This window comes from Crinia signifera, chromosome 8 (genome assembly GCF_055691185.1).
Source record: "Crinia signifera chromosome 8, ASM5569118v1, whole genome shotgun sequence".
NCBI lineage: Eukaryota > Metazoa > Chordata > Amphibia > Anura > Myobatrachidae > Crinia > Crinia signifera.
In genome coordinates, this window is record NC_139224.1 from 69,688,377 (window position 1) to 69,712,765 (window position 24,389).

General features: G+C 46.1%; 1 protein-coding gene across 8 annotated transcripts in view; it reads left to right on the forward strand.

Moving 5' to 3' along the window:
- The first annotated feature begins 13,264 nt into the window (after nucleotides 1-13,264).
- The window catches only part of CENPM (centromere protein M), a 106,502-nt gene continuing 95,377 nt past the window's right edge, over nucleotides 13,265-24,389 (forward strand). For 3 of the 8 annotated variants that reach the window (XR_014454379.1, XM_083156661.1, XM_083156659.1), the window contains exon 1: nucleotides 13,266-13,757. Coding sequence is in view for 6 of the 8 variants with exons in the window: in XM_083156661.1 (XP_083012787.1) it covers nucleotides 13,701-13,757 (57 nt within the window). In the remaining 2 variants the exon portion in view is untranslated. Of the gene's footprint in view, nucleotides 13,758-24,389 lie in introns of all 8 variants that reach the window. The other 5 variants (XR_014454378.1, XM_083156660.1, XM_083156658.1 and 2 more) reach the window with 4 other exon arrangements.

Consider the following 24,389-nt stretch of genomic DNA (forward strand, 5'->3'; position numbering starts at 1 on the left):
ATTTGTCGGAACACAAGAAAATACAATGGAGTACAAAAAGATTTGTTCACCACACAGCGCTATTTTGGGATGTTCCCAGACAGAAGAATCACACCAGTGAGTGATAAATTAAGCATACATATCTTTCATATGGGTGTTGATTTTCTGAAATGAAAATACCCCTAGTTTGTCCCCCAATCAAAGGGTCATGTTGCGGTGCCCGTTCCGTGCAGTGCTGTCAGTAACCGGCGTCAGATGCAGCCAACAGCAGCCGTTGACCAACGTTTCCCTGAGGGAATCACTGGTGTGATTCTTCTGTCTGGGAACATCCCAAAATAGCGCTGTGTGGTGAACAAATATTTTTCTACTCCATAGTTTACAAAGAGACAGCCGTGCCAATGCTGCACTCTGGAAAAAATGACCACCTGTATTTTCCAATAATCAATCCTGATACTATGTCTGAAGAACGTTTTTTATTATTTAGTAAAGGGATGAGGAATATATGCGATGTCAGATTAGATAATGTAATAAATGTAATGTTGCATAGACATGAAATTGTTATATTGACATGAAGTGCAGTATCGTGAAATTGCAGTATACAGTACTGATATGGGAAAACATTGAATGCTGTACTAGGCTTGACCATGTGAGATTTGTCTGCCTGTCTGAGTCCATGTGGTGAATGGAAAATGGCTGATAACAGCTTCTTTTGGCCCAGAATGCATTGGTAAGATAAGGGCTGAGAGGGACAAACTACTTCTACTAAGATAGATCTGTGCTGATTAGTGGCAGGAGTTGATTATGCAAATCAAAGAAACAAATTAATACAACAGAAATCTATGCTGAAAGGTATGACACTCCATCTACAGGGCCAGATTAACAATGGGCCTGATGGAGCTACAGCTCCAGGCACACTCTCCAAATAGGCCTGGGGCTTTACAAATAGCCTAGCCTCGTGTCGTTAGCCCCCGGGAACCGGAGATACCGCCGGGCAACATTTTCCCCATAGGATAACATGGTACCCGCTAATTCAGCCACCCCCACCCAGTTCTGAAGGCTGCCAGTTCTCCCCCTGGCATCACAGAAGCTCAAAGTTGATCTAATTTGGGGTGTGGCCTAACGGGACTAGTGAGAAGATGCACTTTAGGAGTGCTCCCGCAAAAAGACCTCTACTACTGACATATTTCTTCCCCCCTGCACCCCATCCTTGTCGCCCACCACCCCTTACCTGTGCCTGCTGCCGATGGGTCTGAGCAGCGGAGCCGGGGAGCACTTTTAAGTGTTCCTGCGGGTTGCGGCCTTCCTGCTGAGCCGGAGCCGGGACCACGATTTGGGCGCTCACCAGCAATGAACCATCTGGCGGGTTGGAGCTGTCCCACTAGCTGCTGGAGCAAGACTCTGTATAGCAGCAGACTCCCGTGGATACCGCCACCCGCCGCGATCACCGGAGAAGCCCGTGGGGAGCCTGTGGGGCCTCCTTCAGGTTGCAGCCTACGATGCAACCGGAGCTGGGGACTAGATTTAGGAACCCCGCCGACATCTGAGCTCCGTGTCGCGGTGCACGAACGGAACTGTTCCTGCGGGTGTCCGGACTGAACCTTGACCTGTCTTGCCGGGGGAAGCTGCCCCACACTCGGACAGCACTTCTCCACTCCCTAGACACAGAGGGAAACAGGTGAGAGACCATGCAGGTTGTGGGCTCCCTGCAGGGACAGTGGCCATCTTTGGGAGAGGGGACGAGCAGGTCTATACCTGGGTTCTGAGAGGCCCACTGCCCACAGATCTGTACTTTCCTGAGTGCCTTAGGCATGCTGGGATAGGAAACACTAATCCCCACTATCCCTAGAGATCCTGTGGCAGCTACCTTGGTACACCCAGCTTCTTTAAAGCCGTGCAGGTGTCCCTCTGTTGCACTACCTCTGGAGTCATCTCCTGGTGGGGTGCTTTTCCCTGGAGATGCTGTGGTCATCAGTAGGGGAATACAGCCTCTCATATCACATAACCGTCATTCCGGGTACCCACCCCTATAACATATAAGGTGCCCTTTCTCTTCCCACGCTTTCCCCTCCCTCCCACTGGGAAGAGAGGAGGACAGTATAAATGTTGTGTGGGTCCAGCTCCTGCATATTTCAATCCTGCTGTGGTGAGGCCCCCACTTGCCTGACGACAATGGTCAGATATCCTATGTATTAACAGGTCTCTCCCCACCCTGCAGTCTGAGGGCTTACACTGATCATATGAGCCTGGTTACGATGGTTCAACAGTAAATGGCAGTGTTTGTATAATATCTCAGATAGACCCCTCATGCCTATAGTACACCATATTCCAATGTTAATTACAGCATTTCATATTTGTTAAGCCTTCACGGAGGAGCAAAGTATCCCAAACAGTGTCGCAGGTGGCTTTCTTCAAACCATCACCCAAAACCTCTGCCACTAGAAGTACTCAACCTTCAACCTTAGCTGAATGGACTAATCTACCTGTATCTCTTCTGGGTCGTGCTGCGGTGATAATACCAGTATTGTTCCCCAAGCTATTTTATTTGATCCAGATGCTCCCCATGAGAGTCTCGAGAAGGTATGTTCAAAATTGTAGCAAGGCCTTCTCGAGATTCTTATGGTTGGGGAAAAAAAAGAATTGCGTTAAATAAATTACAGCACCTGCTGTGGATCATGAGTAGTGTTTACCTTATGTGGCACACCGTGCACAAGCACAGTGCACACCTGACCAGGACCGGCTCCAGGTGGCTACACGCGCACATGGTGCGCTGCGCATACGCGTCGTCATCCTCAGCGCTCGGCTGCTCTTGACTCAAAGAATTTCTAGCTCACTCAGATGAGACTAGACTAGTCGACAACGGAGTGAGCAGCACTCAGGAACGCAAGCCCTAGCCGAGCCAGTCCGTCTCCTGCACCATCGGTATTACTGAGTGTCAGTCCCGCTGCCACACTGCACCCAGGGTGAACGGACACTGACACAGTGACATGGAGGCGGACAAATGCCTTCTCCTAAACATTTAACACCTGAGCCGCAGATAAGGAGAGGAAGAGCCGCATGCGGTTCGAGAGCCGCAGGTTGGCCACCCCTGATCTAGAACAAACTTTAGTGGTACTACATACCCCAATAAGACTACCTCTGGCTTCCATAAGAACAAATATGTTATTTTTATCTGCTTACTTATCGTGGATAAGGATCTATAAACATCTGGAAAGCTCATATACCAGATCTAAATATATATTGATTTGTGGAAACCCTCTTTTTATACCAGCAGTGGAAAAATGCAATGTTTAAAGAATGAGGAAAGAGGGGCATTATTGACAATATAAAGAGGTTTATGACACAGGAGGATCAATTTACACTTTCCACACACTGATAGAAAAATATAACCTAGAAAAGGCACCATTTTATATGTATTTACAAATAAGACACTTTGGGTGACATTTAATGGAATGCAATTGCTGTTTTTTTTGCGATTTTTAGGCATCAAAATGGCGTTATCGCATTTTTGTGCTAAATCGCATACTTAATAGGGTGCGAAAAGTGCAGTTTATCGCACTTTTTTGCCGTTAAATCGCACATTTGAAATGTACGATTTCAAAGCGCATTTTGATCGCATCCAGATGTTTTTACATTGAAAAGTATAGAAATCGCATATTTAACGGGATGCGATTTCAGAATTCGCATCCCAAAAGTGCCTAAAAATCGCAAAATAAATAGACCAGGTTCTGATGGGCGATTTGGCCACAGAACAACAATGAACAAAGTGAGAAATTAATAATAGCCTCACAGGTGAGCCATATTCCAAACAAACACTCCCCTACATATACCACTAGAGGATTATGGGCACCTGTGAGGGTTTGAGAGGGAGATTTTGCAGAGTGGACTGGAGACTGTTGTTTGTGACCTTGGTCGTTTGGAGGAGCTGCGCATAACAAGGGCGGATGCTGCGGGCCAGACCCATTTACCCCGTCCACTTCGTGCATCACGTAGGTACCATGCTAGGATGTATCCAGGCCCATCTCAATGCAAGGGGTTGATGGGTAGTTGGCCAAGGGCCACATAAACTGAGTGGCGGACTGGTCCGGCGGGGGCAGGGTGGCATGTGCCCCCCCGGGACAGTACAATTCAACAACAGCGGGACCACAAGGATAGAGACTGCGTAAAGGCTTTGCGGAGTAATATATATATATATATATATATATATATATATCACCCACTGGCCACCACCCTCATGCTGCTGTTACCCTCACCGTGATGGCACCTACTGCATATATATATGAATTATGTAGGGGCCCCACTACACTGCTTTGGCCGTGGGGCCATAATGCAGTTAAGATGGCTTTGGGTGTATTTGGCCTCCCTCTTTGATTATCATAAACAATTAAACATATGTCCACATCCCCTTGCATGGCTCGCTGCACTCCCCATGTTTCCGGCATGTTGCCTCACTACACTTGGCACACTAATTTATTCTCCCACCCCACCCTAGAGGATGGTAGGGCCTCAAATACCGCCTCTTGGGACGTGTAAGCTCCCAATACTCCAAAAAACCACGTCGGCCTTTTGCGTGTCGACCATCCCCATGTCAACCTAATGACCCTGTCAACCTAACCCATGTTGACCTTCAGTCATGTTGACCTAATGCTTGTCCACCATCATGCTACAGAACCAATGACCTAATGCCATGGTAAGTGCCTTTGTTAGGAAATAGTATGTCCTTCCAGAGGACAGCATTTAAATGTGGGGCAAATTTGAAAATAAACAAACATCATTAAGTGAATCAACTATTTTAATTGTGAGACAAATTGGATACATGTACTTAAATAGGGAAATAATTGTAAAGAAAACAATTCCCCAACACACAATAACAACACACAACTAGCTTTATTACTAGGTTAGGCATAATTTAGTTTTTTTGCCCTTCCCTCTGGAGATAACCCCCTTCCCTGCACCGCTCAGGCCACCCCTGGTGCGCACACTCCTACGTGGAGGACTAGTTGGGGAGCTGCTCATAGGGGTGGTGAATACGCTGCTCGATGTAGAGGCAGCAGGGGGTAAGTTACTGGGGTTGTTTTGGCCTAAGTGTGTCTGGAGGGACACTAAAGCAGATGTTTGGGCAATTACTGCTTGCGTCTGGGCACATATGTTGGCATTTACCTGCCCTAATGTAGAGTTTTGGGCCAGTATGGCCTGGCTTATGTCGCCAAGACACCTGTCTAGTGTGGCTGCCATGCTTATTTGTGTGCCCACACTGACATGTACACTGTGAGCCACCTTCTTAATTTCCTGCCATATGTTACGGACATAGCCCTGAATATGATCCATTTGCACAGTTTAGGTTTGCATAAACTGGATCTGCTTCTGTTTGAAGCAGTCCATGGAGCGCACCAACTCATCACTTGATGATCTTATGGCTGTTTGGGCCAGTGGGGTGTGGTGTGCTTGTGGCTGGGTAAATGGCCTTTCATTGATGGGTGCCTGTTCTATTTGTTCCGGTGCCTCAAAGCTGTCGACAGGCTCCAGGATGATTTCGGTGTCCTCATCCACTTGCATTTGTAGGGGCTCTTCTGGATGCTGCAGCTGGTGTGATGGCCCTGTGATTAATGTGGCATTGGTAAGTTTGGGATCTTGCATGGTGCATTTGTATCATTGTATTTTTAACAACAATGTTGCCGCATGGCACATTACTTTGCCAAATATGTTGGATGTATTTTGGACAACCTACTGAATGGGAGAGGTGACATGCATACTGTATGTGATGTTGTTTTGATTTATAACCCATAGGAAAACTCACCTGCAGCCTCAAATTCATGACTCATGCGCTTGGACTGGCAGGCAGCAGCACACTGGGTCTGTGGAGCTGCAAAATAAAAGCAGTTCACAAGTTTGACTTCATCAGTGGGGACCATAATGCAAAAACAATGCACATTACATGTGAATACTGAAAAAGAAGTTGACCACACATGGGTTAGGCTAAAAAAAAAAAAATGGACAACATTATTTGGTTGATATATTGTGTAACCAGCATGTTTAACATGAAAGCAATAATTTACACTTCCCACTTTCAAACGCATCATGTCTGCGTTGTTAAAATTACTGCATGTGCAAAATTCCTCAGACCTCCCTACTTTGGGTCTGGAACATCAGCTGATTTGCTTTATACCAATAGCAGCAGTTGTGGAACTACAGGACCCAGAATACCACACAATAGTGCCATTTACCCAGAACACTTTCCCAATGGCACCTTGCTGGGATGTGTAGTGCCACAACAGCACATCATTGCTGTAAACATACAAACACTACATAATATCAATTAAACATTACAATGGTAAGTTGTAGGGGTACATTTGGTTTCACTTACCAGCTTGAGGTGGAGTTGAAGGGCTATTCGTGTCCGCAATATGTAGTCCTGGTAGGACCTTAGGGGGGATTATGCCACGAAGCTGGGTCTCATATGCATGAAAATGCACTTGCACCCTTGGCCCTTGGTCCTCCTCCTGTGCGGCTTGCTTCCTTTTGTTCGGTGGCCATCTTGGCTTTTAATTTGTGCTTAATATCATTAAATCTTTTCTTAATGTTGCGCACAGTGCGCTTGTGTGCACTCACAGCATTGACTGCTGTGGTAATATTTATGGCCTTTTTTCGCATGACACTGGTACGGTGGTGGAGGGGCCCCAACAGCCGGTCGTAAACTGGCAACATCGCAGTGACAAGGGCCACGTTGTTCTCGTAGAAGGAGCGGACCTTTCTCCCACTGGGAGTGCGGCCCGTCTCCTCAACATCACCTCCCTCCTCTGCGGCCATTTCAGCCTCCTCCTCAGGTGCCTCACTCTCCTCCTCCTCTGCTTCTCCCTCCACCTCTTCAAAATGCTCTGGCTGCAGAACCTCCTGGGACTGGGGGACAGTGAGTTCTGCATGTGAGGGGGCAAAACTTGCCCCAGCAGCAGCCTCCTCCATGTGGGAGTGAGACTCCACCTGCATCCTCCCTGCCACAAACTGCGCTGGCAGCATGCTGGCTCTTCCTCTGCTGCCTCTTCCTCTGTTGCTTGCCACACTGCTAGCTGTGTGTGGGACACTGCTGCCTCTCCCTCCAGGACCAGAGAGTGGCCCTCTCATGCTTCTCCATCTGCCTTCTCTGCCACTGGTGCCTCTGACTCCTGCACCTACTCTGCTTACTGCTCTCCTCTCCATCTTGCTCTCCTTACTACCTATCAAAGGACAAAATGGCCCCAGTGCCCCTTTATATAGGGTGTGTGATGCTTAATGTAGGGGACTTTGGTGGGCCAATAGGTCAGGGGGTTGTATGTAGTGCAAAGGCACTGTTGTAAATCGCATTCCAGTTGGTGTATAAATCGCACATGACCAGCTCCGCAAATCACACTTTTACGGGTCATAAATTCGGCGATAAAGTGCGATTTGGTGCGATTTCGGAATGTGCAATAAAATCGCATTCCATTAAATGTCACCCTATATTCAAAGTTTCACATCACCAACACTCACATCTCCTTTAAATGTATTTACTAATAAATGTAAAAAGATATTGTCCCTCCTGAAAATGAATATATAAAACCAAAATTTTTGTATTGGGATTTGTTCCCTTGCAATACCCCAAAAATATGGGTCACACTTCACAACTTGGTTAAAAGATTTTCCTAATGAAACCTTAGTACCAAATTTGAGCACACAAATAGGAAAAGTTTTGAAAACTTTGCCCTCTGCAATGTTGCAAGATGTTCACTTTCGCATGGTTCACAGGGCATATATTTCACAAGGACGACGTAGACATATGGTTCCAGAAGAAAAGGGCATATGCCCTAAATGTAAAACACAAAATCACTTTTTAAACACAATTTCTGGGACTGTATCAAAATTAGACGTTACTGATATAAAGTGGTACATTTTATTAAATACACATTTGGAATACATATAAATCTTGAGCCTAAAGCTCTTTTATGGACAGATTTTACTGAGTGGAGAGTAAGTCAGGATGATAGGAACCTGGTACCAATATTAACAATAATAGTGACCACTGAGGCCAGTCGCACTAACATCAGTGGTCATGAAGGCATTCGAAAGACTGGTATTGAACCATCTGAGGGAGGTGACAAAAACCCATCTCGACCCCCTGCAGTTCACCTACCGAGCAAACAGAAGTGTTGAGGATGCAGTTAACCTAGGGCTGCATTATATCCTGGAACACCTGGATCATCCAGGCACCTAAGCGAGAGTCCTATTCATTGACTTCAGCTCTGCATTTAACACATTTGCCCCCGCTATCCTAAAGCCCAAACTTCTCTCCCTAGGAGTTCCAGAATCTACTTGCTCCTGGATTGTGGACTTCCTGAAGGCAAGGAAACAGGTGGTGAAAGCTGAAGCCTTCACATCCGCCATTCGTACGATGAGCACTGGTGCTCCCCAGGGATGTGTCCTTTCCACCCTGCTCTTCTACCTCTAAAATAACGACTGCATCTCGAGTGACCAGTCAGTGAAAATCATAAAGTTTGCTGTTGACACCACCATCATTGGCCTAATCAAGGAGGCAGATGAGTCTGCATACAGAAGGGAAGTGGACCTACTTTCACAGTGTTGCAGCAGAAACAACCATGACCTAAACCCCATCAAAACAGTCGAGATGATAGTAGACTTCAGGAGACAACCAAATGTCAAGGTCCCACTGGTAATTTTCAACAGAGTGGTGTCATGGGTAGAGACCTTCAAATTCCTTGGGAGAAAAATCTCTTACAACCTCAGATGGAAGCCCAACATAACTTCCACTGTCAAAAAGGCCCAACAGCGGCTGTTCTTTCTGAGGCAACTGAAAAAATTCAACATTCCGCACGAGCTGCTGCAGCTCTTTTACGCTGTTATTGTGGAGTCCGTTGTATCTGGTATTGAGGGGCCAATGAATCTGACAAACAAAGCCTGCAGCATGTAAGATCAGAAGATTTAGCAAAAGATCCATGGGAGTGAGCACCAGACTGAAATCGGACGATTTTCGGTGAACATAGGACGATATATTGTCCGATTTATCGGAAATCGGGCAAAAAAATTGTTCTAGTGTGTGGGCACCTTAAGTCCCTGCAGAGCTGCCGCTCCCCTGGCTCTCCGGCTACCTGGACCTGAGCCTGTACAGCAAGGTAGGCAGCTGCTACTGCTCATACGGGGCTTAGCCAGCGTCCCCACCATCCCCTGCCAGAACACCTCCACTTATCCGGGGCACCATTCAGCCCCAGGAGTGCTCCTTGCTGCTGGATGAGTGGGGGCTGCACGGCTTCCAGCTCGGAATCTGGGCACAAGGGATCACAGGCGTCACAAGGGCACAAAGGGTCACAGGCTACACTAGGGCACAAGGGGTCACAGGCGACACTAGGGCACACAACAGAGCATTGGCTATAGATAGGATGCAAGAGAGCATGTACTACACACAAGTGTGTGGGTAACAGTAGAACACAATAGGGCACAGGTGACATAAAGGGACATGGGCAACACTAGTACACAAGAGGGCAAGGGTGAGTAAGCCACTAGAGGGCATGGGTGAGAGTAATCCGCAAGAGGGCACAGGGAACACTAGGATGCAGAAGGCAAAGGGTGACAGTAGGATGCAAGAGGGCATGCGGTAGCCCAGAGACCTGGGTTTAAAACATTGGGCAGCATTGCATTCCCTAGAAACCTATGAGAGATGCTGCTGGCGCCAGGTCTGAGATTCCTGCTGTGGTCGCTCCTGATACATTTGAGTGATACTTAATATTTGAGGCTAACCCATTTTTGGGGCAAATATTATATGATAAATGGGCCCACTTTTTGTACCATTTGAGGCGTTGTGCGCTCCCGTGCATCACACAGTACAAAAAGTATGTGCAGCATGCTGTAGCACATTGCACCGTGTATGGACACACTTATACCCCTTTTACAACAAAAATCCCGGATCCAACCGGGCATTTGGAAGAAGAATCCAACCCGGGTCGGATCCAGGATTTTCTTCATTTACACAGTGGTGCCCACCCGCAGTGTAGACGGAGGCGGCGCTTGGAGATGACATCTCCAAGCGCCAGGACCGCGGTGATCCCCGCCGGATACACCGATTGCTGTGCTACCCCCAGCCTCAGTCCGGGAGGTGAATGGATGCCGCACACAGGCATCCATTCACCTCTTCCGCTGCTGTCTGCAGAGTATAGCAGACAGCAGCGCAGGCTGTGTCCCCCCCTCCCATCCAACCTGCGGACGCTTCGGTTGGACTTCCCCCATTCATGTAAATGGGAGCCGGGTCATCCCAGCGTACCCATTTACACCGCCCTGTACCCAGGTCCTAGCCATGTTCTACCCAGGTCAGGACCTGGGTAGAAGTCCTCTGTAAAGGGACACAGCGTGACAGATTTACACCGGGTCTGACCCGCTGAAGACCCAGAGTTTTGAGGCGGTGTAAAAGGGGTATTAGTTTGTGTGGCTCCTACAATTTCATCCTGGCTCCTAGATTTTAAAAAATGTGTCAAGCCCTGATGTATGGTGTATTGCAGTGGCTCCCAAAATGTGTGCCTAGGAACCCTGGGGAGCCTCGGGTTGGTGGACCAGGATCAATTCATATTTATTATGGTCAATGTTCTGTACCAGGCAAAACCAGTGCTTGTAAAAAGGAGATTCAACCTAGGTTGAAAAAATTGAGCGCTAATACCAAAGCTGTTTTCTTAAAGCGGCTGCTTATATAAGGGGAAGGTCGAACCCTTAGAACAGGCTTTCCCAACCACAGCCCTCAAGGCACACCAACAGTGCAGGTTTTAGGCTGGTTTCACACACTCCGGCTCCTGCCGGACGGTGAAATCCCGCATGGCCAGGGAGCCGTGCCACAAACATTAGTTGTGAATAAACACTATTGTGTCCATTCACACGGGACGGCCACGGCCCGGCCGCACGGCTGCAGCCGGATCCCGCCACTTGAAGGGACGGCTGCCGGGCTGTGGCCATCCCCTCCATGATAAACTATTGTGTGCTGCACGGCTCCCTGGCCGTACGGGTTTTCGCCGTCCGGCAGGAGCCGGAATGATATCAAGGCTTCAACACAGATGGTTTAATCAGAATCACTCAGGTACTAATTAAGTCACCTGTGCTCAAGCATGGATATCACTAAAACCTGCACTGTTGGTGTGCCTTGAGGACCGTGGTTGGGAAAGCCTGCCTTAGAAGATGCAAAGGAAAAAAGTATGGTTTAAGAAGCGCTGACAGTGAAAGACACTACAAATTTATAATAAAACAATGTATTACACAATTAAAAATATATTATATAAATACATTTATAACAGCTTGAATAAGGAGGCAAAATATGGGCAAGTGCTGGTTGGACCAATTGGTGGGGGGGAACCAAAGTATATGACCTTCACTGATCCGTAGAAATGAGTCCCGATGGGTTACAGTCCATTTGAAAGTTTGTTCCGGGTGTCGCTGGAGGGATCGGTCCTAAAAGATGTTGATAATAGGACCAATCTTAAACCTCAACCAGAGTGCGATGAATTGACCCAATGGTGGTGGTCTGTAGCTTCCAAAACGGGTATGGTGAATAAACCAAAGTGATCAGATGTTTGTGACACTAACCCAGTGGTTCCCAAACTTTTTTGAATCACGGCACCCTAGAGCATCAAAATGTTTTCAAGGCACCCCTAGGCCAAATGTTGAGAAATTGAGAAATGTAGAAAACAAATATTAAATTAAGTACAGTGTGTATATGTCAGTTATGTGGTGAGGGACAGGATTTGCTCCTGTTTGTCCACATATATTATGATTGGCAGCCACCAACACTAGTTTTGCCTGTTACATTGACCATTAATAATATGAATTGATCCTGGTCCACCAACCCAAGGCACCCCTGCAAGTGTCCTGAGGCACCCCAGGGAGCCTAGGCACACAGTTTTGGAACCACTGTATTAGCCTGTTGCTACTGTTAAAAATCAAGTTAAAAATGTTACTTCCTCATCTTTGCGGCCACCTCTTACGCTACGGAACTTACATAGCATACAGCGAGCCGCGAGGGTTATTTTCGGGGTCCATGCCACCATCTATTACCTTTAGTAATGTTGTGGTAAGCGAAGCACAGTGAGCCACCTAGCCCAAAACATGGTGGAGCAATCGTGAGGGGACAGTCGCGATTCACGTAGCGGCTAACGTAACTGGCGTAAGCAGTGGCTGTAAAGATGAGGACGTACCTTAAAAATAGCAGGGTACTTGTGTATTTTGGCGGCGCCCGATTTCAGCATTGTGCGATAAACGCATCGCATGCCATGTACCCGATGGCATGCGATGCGATTTTGACCCCCTATGCGATGAAAAATCGTATAAGCACCCTAAAGGGTGCTTTTGAGCACCCTAATGGGTGCTTATAATGTTAAATGCACCCCACCCCACGGGGCGGCGGTTACGCGTCCTACGACCTTTTCATACCCCCACTATCCACGTCAGCGTGGAGTTGAGAATAGAAAGTGCCTGAAGCGTGGCGAGCGGACGCGGATACCTTCACAGGTATCCGCGTCCCCTGGCGGGCTTCACAGGTGTCCGCGTCCCCTCGCGTGGCTCGCCACGCGGACACCTGTGAAGCCCGCCAGGGGACGCGGATACCTTTGAAGGTATCCGCGTCCCCTCGCCACACTTTCTATTCTCAACTCCACGCCGACGTGGATAGTGGGGTATGAAAAGGTCGTAGGACGTGTAACGCTGCGCTAGCCACGCTTCGGGTTCACGTTTATAGTGGGGGGGGGGGGGGGGTGGCGTGGGGGTGCATTTAACATTGTAAGCACCCATTAGGGTGCTTAACATTGTATAAGCACCCATTAGGGTGCTTATACAATGTTTAATCACATCGCATCGTATGGCATTGTATGCCATGTACAATGGCATACAATTTGAAAATTGTATGCCATCGCACACTATCGCGTCGTTATGGTATGTGATGGGCGCCGCCAAAATACACAAGTACCAATAGCAGGTTTTACCACATAACATGAATAATTTATCCAATGTGTGTGTGTGTAAACTCTAAGCCACCAATAAGATTAATTTAATAGAAGGATTATTTATCATTTCAGAAGTTTATTAGTGTATTATATGCATAAGCAGGCAGTTTATTAGAAAATATCTAGAAACATTAGTTAACATCGGCTTCAGAGTACCAATGTTTAGGTATATATGATGTTTTGATGTTGAAAAACATCATTCAATTGATGTTTTCTTTCGATATCCCATCCCTAGTTAGTGTAACAAGGTGCCCGCCCCGCAGTCACAGACAGTGACCACCCTATCCCCTCCCCCCAATCAGGCCTGACCAATCTCCACGGCAACGAGGCCCCGCTCTCCCGCAATCAGTCTTGCCGCTCAGACTCCGCTTTACTCCCGTCAGTTTCTCCCAGCTCTGTACCACACGATGAGGACAAGCACCGCTTCTGGTGCTCCGACCCTTCAATCCCACCGTCACCTCCCCTCCTTACTGCAGCAGCGCCACGGCCTCTCACGATCATTATACCGGCCAAGTCCAGCGCGCCCGCCCCCAAAGCCGCCCAGCGCCTGACGTCAGAAGACCCAGCACCGCCCCCAAACCCGCCAGCGCCTGACGTATGAAGGTCCTTAGGACGAAGGGGAACTAGGCTAGCCTATACCGTCGTTTAACGTGTTTGCGTTAAGGCTTTTGAATACTATAGAGGGAAGGGAATAAGAAATACTTTGGTTTAGAGAATTGAGTGAACATGGCGACCCTCAGGCCGTTTGACAAGCTCCCCACGCCCGGTATTGCCACTATCCTGGTGAGTCGGTCTTATTGCTTTGTGTTACTACTCGTGACGCTGTTTTAAAAGTTTTTCTCACATAATGCAATACTTCGGGGTATGGGTGAAAACCGGACCAGGACAAAACCCCCGGACCAGACATTAAACTCTGCATTTTGGAGCTTGTAGAGTCCGGTCCGGGGGGTGTCCTGTCCGGGGGGGGCTGCCTGTCACACCTGTCACCAGGGAGAGGAGGAGGGCTAGAATAAAGGGTATGGGTGAAAATCGGACCAACACAAAACCGCCGGACCGGACATCAAACTCTGCATTTTGTAGCTTGTAGCCTCCGGTCCGGGGGGGTGTCCTGTCGGGGGGGGGGGGGCTGCCTGTCACACCTGTCACACCTGTCACACCTGTCACCAGGTAGAGGAGGGGGTGTAGAATAAAGCCTCCCTGAATGGTCCGGGCATGTAGCAAAAACCGGACGGTCCGGACCAGCCGGGGAGGCTGTAATCTCCGCTCCCCCATGTCCCTGGTGATAGCTATCACAGGGACCCCCCCGGACAAGACACCCCTGGACAGGACACCCCCCCGGACCGGTCCCTACAAGCTCCGGAATGCAGATTTTGATGTCCTGTCCGGCAGTCCGGGGTTTAGTCCGGTCCGGTTTTTACATAGTCCCTAGAATAAAGTCTCCCTGAATGGTCCGGGCATGTAGCAAAAACCGGACGGTCCGGATCACACGGGGAGGCTGTAATCTCCCCTCCCCCATGTCCCTGGTGATAGCTATCACAGGAACCCCCCCGGACAGGACACCCCCCCCCCGGACCGGACCCTATAAGCTCCGGACTGCAGATTTTGATGTCCTGTCTGGCGGTCCGGAGTGTAGTCCGGTCCGGTTTTTACATAGTCCCAATACTTCGTTCTACAAAAGTTGTTCATGCTTTGAAAATAGCCATAGCAACTGTAATCGCTAGTATTTCAACGGGGATAGTCGTTGGTTCTGTGTACACAAAAGTATGTTTTTGGTTGTTGTATTGTGAAAATTGGTGAAATATTCTAAAATATGTTTTTTTTTTATTACTCCCTGTACGCACGGGGTGATATGGTTGCTGAGTCATATTTTAGTATGTACAGGGCGATAAATCACTAGGAGCGCACTCCCGCAGCCAGCCCAAATGAGACCGTGCGTTATGGTCGCTGAGCAATTGCTCAGCAATAACAAGCCAAAATTGTTCGGTGACCATATTGTACACCCCTTTTACACAACTAAATAATAAAAAAAAAATGACAAACTTATGGTGTGTACACACGGGGCGATATGATTGCTGATATATTGCAAGCAATCATATTGCTCAGTGTCTCCTTTTCATCAGCGATAAAAAGGAGACACTGCTGCTGTCATGGGGGAAGCTTTGATGTCCCACGGGTGGTAGGGGGTATTATATCAACCGCTCAGCATGTAGGGCCTGGATCAGTAATTTCCACTAATTACCCCTTTACTGCACAGATGGTGGGAGAAGGGGGCATTGGGCTGAATGAAGGTGCCCTGATACATAACTTCCAGGGTGGTAGAGGATGTTTAATACGCAGAGGAGGGGTGTATACAGGTTGAGTATCCCGTATCCGTTATCCGAATTATTCCGAAAACCATACATTCCAGAAAGTGAAAAAAAAAATGATATGATATGTAACTGGCACTATATATCAATATCTGAGATAGTACACAAATTTTGTTTCATGTTTTGAAACCTTGTTTTTTGAACAAATAAAATATATTTGTGTGTATTTTATGTGGTAATAAAATATATTTGTGTGTATTTTATGTGTTTATACAGCATACATGCAAGATACTTCAAAATACATAATTGAAATATTAAAATATTCCGAAATACGGAATAATCCGTTATCCAAAATTCTCCTGGTCCCGAGCATTTTGGATACGGGATACTCAACCTGTACTGGAGTGGGCTTATTATTCACAATTTTCTGGTGGGAGGACAGCTTGCTTGACTGCAGATATCTCCAGTTCCCAGAAATAGATTTCTTAGATTTTAATGGCATTAAAAACTAGAGAATCCCACCTACCAAATGGTACTGGGGACTAGGGGATCAGAGTTCAAGAGGCAGAGCAATCTACCAACGAGAATATAAAACGACATACCGGGTGTGTGGAGCTGGAGCAGTAACCAGCTGCTGGAAGGCTGATGTCTCTGGTTCTGGGAACAGGAGAGACAAGCTACTAATGTCCATCAAAGGGGAAGAGTCCTAGCTTTTGGAATCTACCTTAGAAAAACTCTAAAGCTGCCCATACACGCTGCTTTGTGGGCGTGCTGTACTAGCACAGATCACATTGCATTGCATTGCATGTTCATCCGTTGTGCATGCAATTTGATGCAATTTGATGAAAACTAAGTACAAAAAGTATGTGCTTGCACATACTTTTTGTACTTAGGTTTCATCAAATTGCATCAAATTGCATGCACAACGGATGAACATGCAATGCAATGCAATGTGATCTGTGCTAGTACAGCACGGAAAGCACGCCCACATAGCAGCGTGTATGGGCTGCTTAAGTCAGACAGAACCTGAAATATCTGACTGGGAAGAGCAATCAACAGGCTTGGATGTGGACCAGTGCTTTGAAGTCAGATATCTCCGGTTTCCAAGGGCCGATTTTTTTTTTTTTTTTTTATAATTCTTGTACTAATGGAAAGAGGGGACCCTCAGCTATCAGCCTAGGGCCCTTAGACTCCTGGGGGGGTTTCTGGGTACTCAGAAACCCCCCCTGCGTGCGCTACTGGGGGGGGCGGGGAGGGAGCAGCAGATGCTGCTGCTGTCACCGCGAAGGGGGGGGGGGGGAGACATCACCCTGTACTCACCCCGCCCCCTGCCAGTCGGAGGCAGCCGCACAGCCAGGTAAGCGGCGCTGCAGCTTCTGGATTGTGACGGGGAAGGCGGGGCAGCGCTGATCTACATCGGGGGATGGGTGTCTGTCTGCCGCTGACCTCCTGCTCGGCATCGGGGGAAGCTGCTGGGCGATCACTAGGGAGTACACACGGGAGCGAGCAGCTGGCGTTTTTTCGCCAGCAGTACTCCAAATCACTGGCAATATGGACGCTCAGCGACCATATTGCCGCCGAGTTCAGCCAGTATCGCCCCCGTGTGTACGCACCATAAAAGTGTTGATCGTTTTTTGAAAGATTATGTGGTTTCTACCTGTTTTGCGGGCATGGGTAAAAACCGGACCCAGACAAGACCCCAGAATGCCCTATCCAAGGGTGTCCTGTCCAGGGGGGCTTCCTGTGACAGCTGTCACCAGGGAGAGGAGGAGGGGGGAGAATAAAGCTTCCCTGTATGGCCCCGGCATGTAGCAAAAACCGGATCCGCCCTCCGGACCACATGGGGAAGCTGTAATCTCCCCTTCTCCAAAGCTATCACAGGCATCACCCTGGACAAGACACCGGGTCCGCACCTATGTAAAAACCGGACCAGGATTTAACATTCAATATGAATGTGTTTATACATAGCTTTGATTGTCTAAATATAGCCCCATACACACACACAAGGCGCCACTGGCCGCCGCAGATTCAGTTAATAATATTGGCCATGAGTGACTAATATTAAGTGTACACACTAAATTATAATGTTCAGCTCTAAACGCTGCCTCCTCCCCTACCCACAATGACGCGCCGAGTCCCCGCTGCACCCCCTGAAGATGTCAGCGAACCAGCATTATTGCTGTGGGGATGTGAACATCCCAAAATGAAGATTCGCACCGGGACTGACCTGTTTTAATGTCCCTGTGTGAACCTTCATTTTGTGAAGTGAAATAATGAACAAGGCCCTTTTTCATCCTGGGTTTTTCATTCATTATGCCACCATCACTTCCTCACTATCTACAATTGGTCCTTCCTCTCTGCAGCTTATTTATGTATAATGACTACCAGTGCAGAAAGGTTTATCAACCATGACCTGAAATGCTCTGTACTGTGTAAAACTGGGTACACACTACTAAGCAATGTTTGTAAATGACATGCAAGATAACGCAAATTATATTATATCATCCCCCCGGCATCTGAAAATGGAGTCAAATCTTTAAATATCGTCTACAACTGCATGTTCAGTGCGGCGGGGGGGGGGGGGGGCAGTTGACGTCAATGAACGATATATCGATAGTGTGTTTGCCCTATATAGTTTGTGTAGGAGCACTGCCGATATACCTCCCAACATGACACTCTCCAGGAGGGACACAATGCTCTGTTTCTGGAGTTCCCTCTTAATTTATGATTGTTTTCACCTGTTTTGAACAGGTTGGGGGAAATTTACTAAGATTATTCTACTTCACATGCAATGTTGCTATGGGCAACCAATCAGAATCTACTTCTTATTTATTTAGCACACTCTAGAATAGGGCTGGGCAATTGCGGCCCTCCAGATGTTGATGAACTACACATCCCAGGATGCTTTGCATTAGTTTTGCTATGTGACCATGCTGAAACTGATGCAAGGCATGCTGGGATGTGTAGTTCAAAGGTAGAGATTACTGACTTCCACAGCGCACACACAAATTCAGCCCAGGGCTACACCAATAAAGCTTCCACCACAGGTAGCTTAGACAATAGAATACAAATGGAAAGATATGGCGAAAATCAATGACAACTTACACAATTTGGATAAATTGGCAGTCACAATATCTATAAAGAGAAAAAAACCATAGTGCAGCAATGTCTGTATTGATTGCTTCTCGGAAAAGTTTATAAAATATAAAACATAAAAAGATGTATAAATACCAAGTCTTCTAAAAAACATCTTTATAAATATAAAATATTCTCCAAACATTTAAACAGAAATAGTGCACCGTACCCAAATGTTTTTTTAAAAGAAAAACACACACTACTATGGGGGCATTTTTGGAAGACTGGAAAAATTCAAAGGAACCACTTTAATTCGAACTCGCCGTTCAGACCTTTTGGGACCAGAGTTTTAAGTTTATGGATCCACTGCATCTCTGTTTTGGCTAGGCGTACGTCTATATCATTGCAGCGCCAGTTCTGGTTGATCTGTTGTATTCCCCAGAATGTTTTAATTTGATGGGGGTCTGAATGGTGCACTTTCTTAAAATGGGATGATAACGTGTGACTGTCAAGCCCCTTTTTGATGTTATAAACGTGCTCAGACAGTCTTGTCTTTAAACACCTCGTGGTCTTGCCCACATAAACTAGGCCGCAATTACATTCTATGGCATAGACCACATTACGTGTGTTACACGTCATAAAATCTTTTAATGGATATTTAGTACCATTCACCAGGAATTCTTTGATTTTACTAGGGCCTTTTGTTACTTGACACATTCTACATATGCCGCAACGATGAAATCCCTGGCTACGAATACTGCTCCTTTTAGAGACGTCTAAGGCACTTCTGACTATAGTGTCCTTGATTGTTTTAGAACGTCTATAGATAAAACGAGGGGCAGAAGGGAGTTGTGGACCTAGGATAGGGTCCTTTAATAGAATCTTCAAGTTTTTCCTGAAAATGCCCTCCACTTCCCTATGTTGACAATGATATTGGCTTATAAAGGACCATTGCACCCCATCATCATCTATGGGCTCCTATTTTAAATTTTATTAGAAATTTTATTAAAGATTGACAGCACCTGTTCACTCTTTATAATCTTCATTATAGTAAAATAAATATCAGTAAAATAGGAGCCCATAGATATCATAAGAAACAGGATAAGACTAGAATGAGAAATGGAATGATGTATAATCATAGAAAATAATGAACCACTTTCCGGACAATGCAGAAGTCTGATGACAGAGTATCCCAGAAAACGGGGATCCACAATATGGAGGAGAGGAATCCTAAGAACAAACAAAAAATTACATACTGTATATCTTAATAAAAAATCAGACGATTATGAATCATGCTTGAGGCAGGGTTGGGGCTTGATATAGGTACAAATTCCTGGACTTCCTGGTTTCAGCAGGGAAAGCCGATGATTGGCCGCACTCTCCCAGCTGACATGACACGTGACCGCCCACCTGACCAGAGGTGCCGGATCACGTGATAATGATGTAATAGCTGGCAGACGCCGAATGATGACACGGCACTACATAGAAAGCAAGCGCCGATCACATGATACACTACACAGCCCTCTGGGAGGGCGGGCACACAATGATTGACAAATGATGTCAGAACTGAGTAAAGCAATGATAGGCTGAACTACTCATTCCAGGAATGAGAAGGACACTCTATAGGGCGATCTCCATGTCAATCAACTGGCAGAGATACCTGACATCATCAGAATGACATGTGACTGTAAAATGCAATTTTGATTCGTGATCCAATACCCATAAATATGAGGTGGTGAAGACACTCTGGTTGGCCTTGAGAAAGCTGGGTAACCAGTGAAACACGTGTCGGTTAAATGTCAACTGAAATGTCTGTCAGCTAAATGTTGATTGTGTGTCGGCATAGGAGAAAAATAGCATAAAATTTCCAAAGTGAAATATTGATTTTTTTTCCAGCAGAAGGCAGCAAATACTCACAAATAGGAGTTATGTTATGTTGGATATGAGATGCTGTTCATGTTAGGAGATCTATAGGAGTTGAAACGCCTTTTTTGCCACCTAGCATAAAATATATGGCAGGTGATATTTAAGTGTTTTGGGTCTTCCTGCTACAATAACAACAGGAATACCCAATAGACAGCAAAGCCCCTATGTATATTTTATGAAGTGTGAGACACACAGGAATATACTATAGATGGTGTGATACACACAGGAACAAGCATATTTGATAGGTGGCAGTTAAGCCATATGCTTGCCTCATGCACAGTATATGGTGTGGTCTGAAACACAATTTTAATTGGACCAATTGAACACTGACACATGTCCCACTAAGTACTGGATATTCTGCCCCTGATAGGTGGGGATAATAACAGAATATCAGGGCTGTGTAACAAACTCCATAGTATCTCATGTGGAAACTACTAGCCCGGATTCATTATATAATAATAAAGATATAATCCAGGGCTGGTAAACCCTCCATTACCGACACCAATCTATGCTGAATAAATTAGACATTTTTCAGAGTGACATTAATATTTTAATACACAATTTTCTTTCTTTATTATCACCTTGATACACAATCTGTGTATGTACGTCTATATGTTTATTTTTTAATTCTTATAAATTTCACTGTTACCTCCCATAAAAAATGTATAAAGGGAGTCTTAGAATATTGAACATTAAAAGTTAAATTTTAAAGAAACCTCTTCTTGTGCGTTCCCGAAAACAGTCCCTTTGCTCTTTTTGTATATTCTATAATAACCTCTGACTGTTGGAAACAGCACCCCCACAAATAACAAAAGATATATTCTGGGGATATAAAACCTTCCTAGGTACCTTAAAAATATTAGTGTGCAGGTGTAAACTTGGCTCCCCAAAGGAGCTAATATCTCAATTAATTATGATAAGATTGAATTTGTTCTGTTTTAATGTATGTATACTTTTTTTGTATTTATTGATATAGTGGCGATATTATGAATCATGTGATCTCTATGTAAGTAGACTATCTAACATAAATTCAAGATCATTGTATACTTATACTTGTAATCATTTATCTTTGCCCCTTCATATGTGCGCTTTACTTGTCTTTTTGCTGCAGGTTTTCCGTATTATTCCAAGGCTCTGAGCCTGTAGATTGTATGAAAACATTGATAAGATGCGTTGTATTTTCTGTATATTTTAATGTTTTTCATGTTTTTTTATGTTTTTTGTAGTGCTATTTTTTTACAGCATTTTTTTTGACGTGTATGTCAATATTTTTAATTGCATGTATGTGCCATGGCAAGATTGCAAATTATTTACCATCAATTGCCCAGTCGATTCCTTTACTAATTCCGGTCTGATATAAACTAGACCTTAAAGGTATAGCACTGAATAGAACTAACCGGAAAAAATAGGGGGATTTATTCCCTAAGTGCGGCTGGTGCCTAATGACAGCTTGCAATATAAATACCTTTGGAGCAGACGTACTAGCCACGCCCTCTGACGAAGTCTTGTGATGAAACGTGTCAGGGCGTGGCTTACGTCGCTCCCTCTGCTGCCTTCCATACGTGTCTCCCAACTGTGGTTCCTTGTCTCCCGTCCAGCAATTCAGCTTGTCTGGGCCGTCTGAGAGAAACAAGCGGGTCCACCGATGGTATATGTGAGCAGTCTTGCCAGTGGCTATTTTATACTTCAAACCGTGTGGTAATCAGCCCACAGAGTGCTTTTATTGGGTACGAGGCTTGATCTTTGTGTACCGTGGATATCTTATGCATTCCTCATTAAACTCCTCTTAATGCCCTATGAAGCTCTCTTTTCCTTCCATGTTCTACTATATATATATATATATATTAGAAGGGAGTTCAGAGTGCGCCTCAAATTACAATCACAAATAATACTTCAATGAGTTACAATAAAATGTTTTTAAAAAAACAACTTTTATTCAAAAGTGTCTTCTGCAAGATGTCGGTAGCCCAACGCGTTTCGTCAAAAACTTGACTTCTCAGGGGCATTATAGCAGATTTGTACAGACAGATTTCACACCCTGATGATCAGGTATAGCAATAAATACTGGCTGTTCAGTGTATTCCAAGTCAGGTGAGTTGGTTTTAGGGAGAATTGATTACCCCAAGTTTCCACAAAACAGGGTAACAGAAAAATCAGGCAAGCAGGAGCTAAACCGGATGTGGATACCAGGATTCCAAAGTGCTGAAATATATACTCGAGTATAAGTCGACCCGAATATAAGCCGAGGCACCTAATTTTACCCCAAAAACCTGGGGAAAATCATTGACCCGAGTATAAGCCTAGGGGAGGCTCTGGTGACCCCTGGAAGGGTGGGAAGCTCAGGCTGCAGCTGTGTGGGGGGACCCAAGGGGCCACAGTACCCAGTAACTGCACAGTGAGGGACCACATGGAGGAAGAAGGCATCCAGGCAGGTGTGATAGCACGTCCAGCACTAGGGACAGAGGACCAGTACCCACTGAGGGTCCAGTATCAGGGACAGAGGAGAGGGTACCTTACACCTTGAGGGACTAGAGGGGGTACCCAGCACCAGGACTAGAGGCAGACAGTGAGGGAGCAGCACCACAGTAGACCTCTGGGGCACAGGGCAGGGAGCAGAGCGCAGCTGGGGACAGTAGGTGGGTCGGTCCCCTCCGTCTCCCTGACATAGGGATCAGCAGCACTAAGAGAACAGATTCAGGCAGCACCCACCTGGCACAGGAGACACCCGCTGACGGCCATGTCAGGACGGTGTGAAGCGCAGGTAGTCTGAGCCCCAGGAAGAGCAGGCCAATGAGAAGATGCTCCAGCATTTTTGTCACCCCGACCGAAGTGCTGCGGGAGGTGGGCGGAAGGGAGGCGGGCTCCCACGGAGGTTGCTGCTGGTCTGGGCTGTGTGCGGCCTGTTCTTAATAGTGGGCGTGCTGTTTTACGCGTCCCGGCTGTCGCACATCCCGGCCCGGCACTTCCGGCAGTGGCAGCTGCGTCCTCCCTTCTCCCTGTGTCCCTGCAAGGTAACCCTCACTCGAGTATAAGCCGAGGTGGGATTTTTCAGCACAAAAAAATGTGCTGAAAAACTCGGCTTATACTCGAGTATTTATATGTGTGTGTGTGTGTGTGTGTGTATGTATGTGTGTATGTATATGTATATATATATATATATATATATATATATGTGTGTGTGTGTGTGTGTATATATATATATATATATATATATATATATATATATATATATATATATATATATATATATTATCTATCTATCTATCCAGGATCCACACTCAGTGTGGAAGCAGAGCACTCTCCAAAATCACAAATCAGCCTTGTGATTTAGATAAAATGATAATTTAATCCAATAGGTGCAGTTAGGCAATATACTTAAGAGTATGTATGCTCCGACGTTTCGGTCCCAACATGGACCTTTATCAAGGAGCCTATGGCATACAAAGGTTACAGTCAGTAAATGCATGTATAAGCTGAAAAAAGAAAACATACATTTAAACTGGAAAAAATGACATAGTTACGTTTTGCATCAAACTAGCATTCAGTCGACGGCGTGGGTATCAGCCTGGTGCAGGATAGGGTCAGCAAGCTAATCCAACTGCCCTCCTGTCCGGCTATTTATACCTGAGTGTGGGGTTAAGTGCTGGAGAGCGCCACAGACACAGGTCTGTGTAGCGCTATACGACTTCCGGTAAAACCGGAAGTTCAGCGGCCGAGAGCCGGCCGCTGGAACGCACATTTGGAACGCACAGCTTCCGGGTTAGCCGGAGCTGTGCGTGATCACTGTTATTAGGGTTAATTGGGCATGGTTCACAGTAATGAGGTTTTAGGTGCTATTATTAATACAGGACAAGCCCTATGGAGTAACATGCTGATAATTAGACTATATTCATAAACCATGTAGCGCTGTCAGTAGCGCGAGGTATAAAGCCGGACCGATTAGCTGTATTTACCAGGGGTACAAGGGGTTAACGTGGTGACGTGATGAGGTGATGATTCAATTAATGTGTGTGATTATGTGATTAAAGGAAATAAATGATGGTGACAGCACAGTGGTAACGGTGCTCGCTAGGTACATGGACACAGATACATTCACACACACACATGC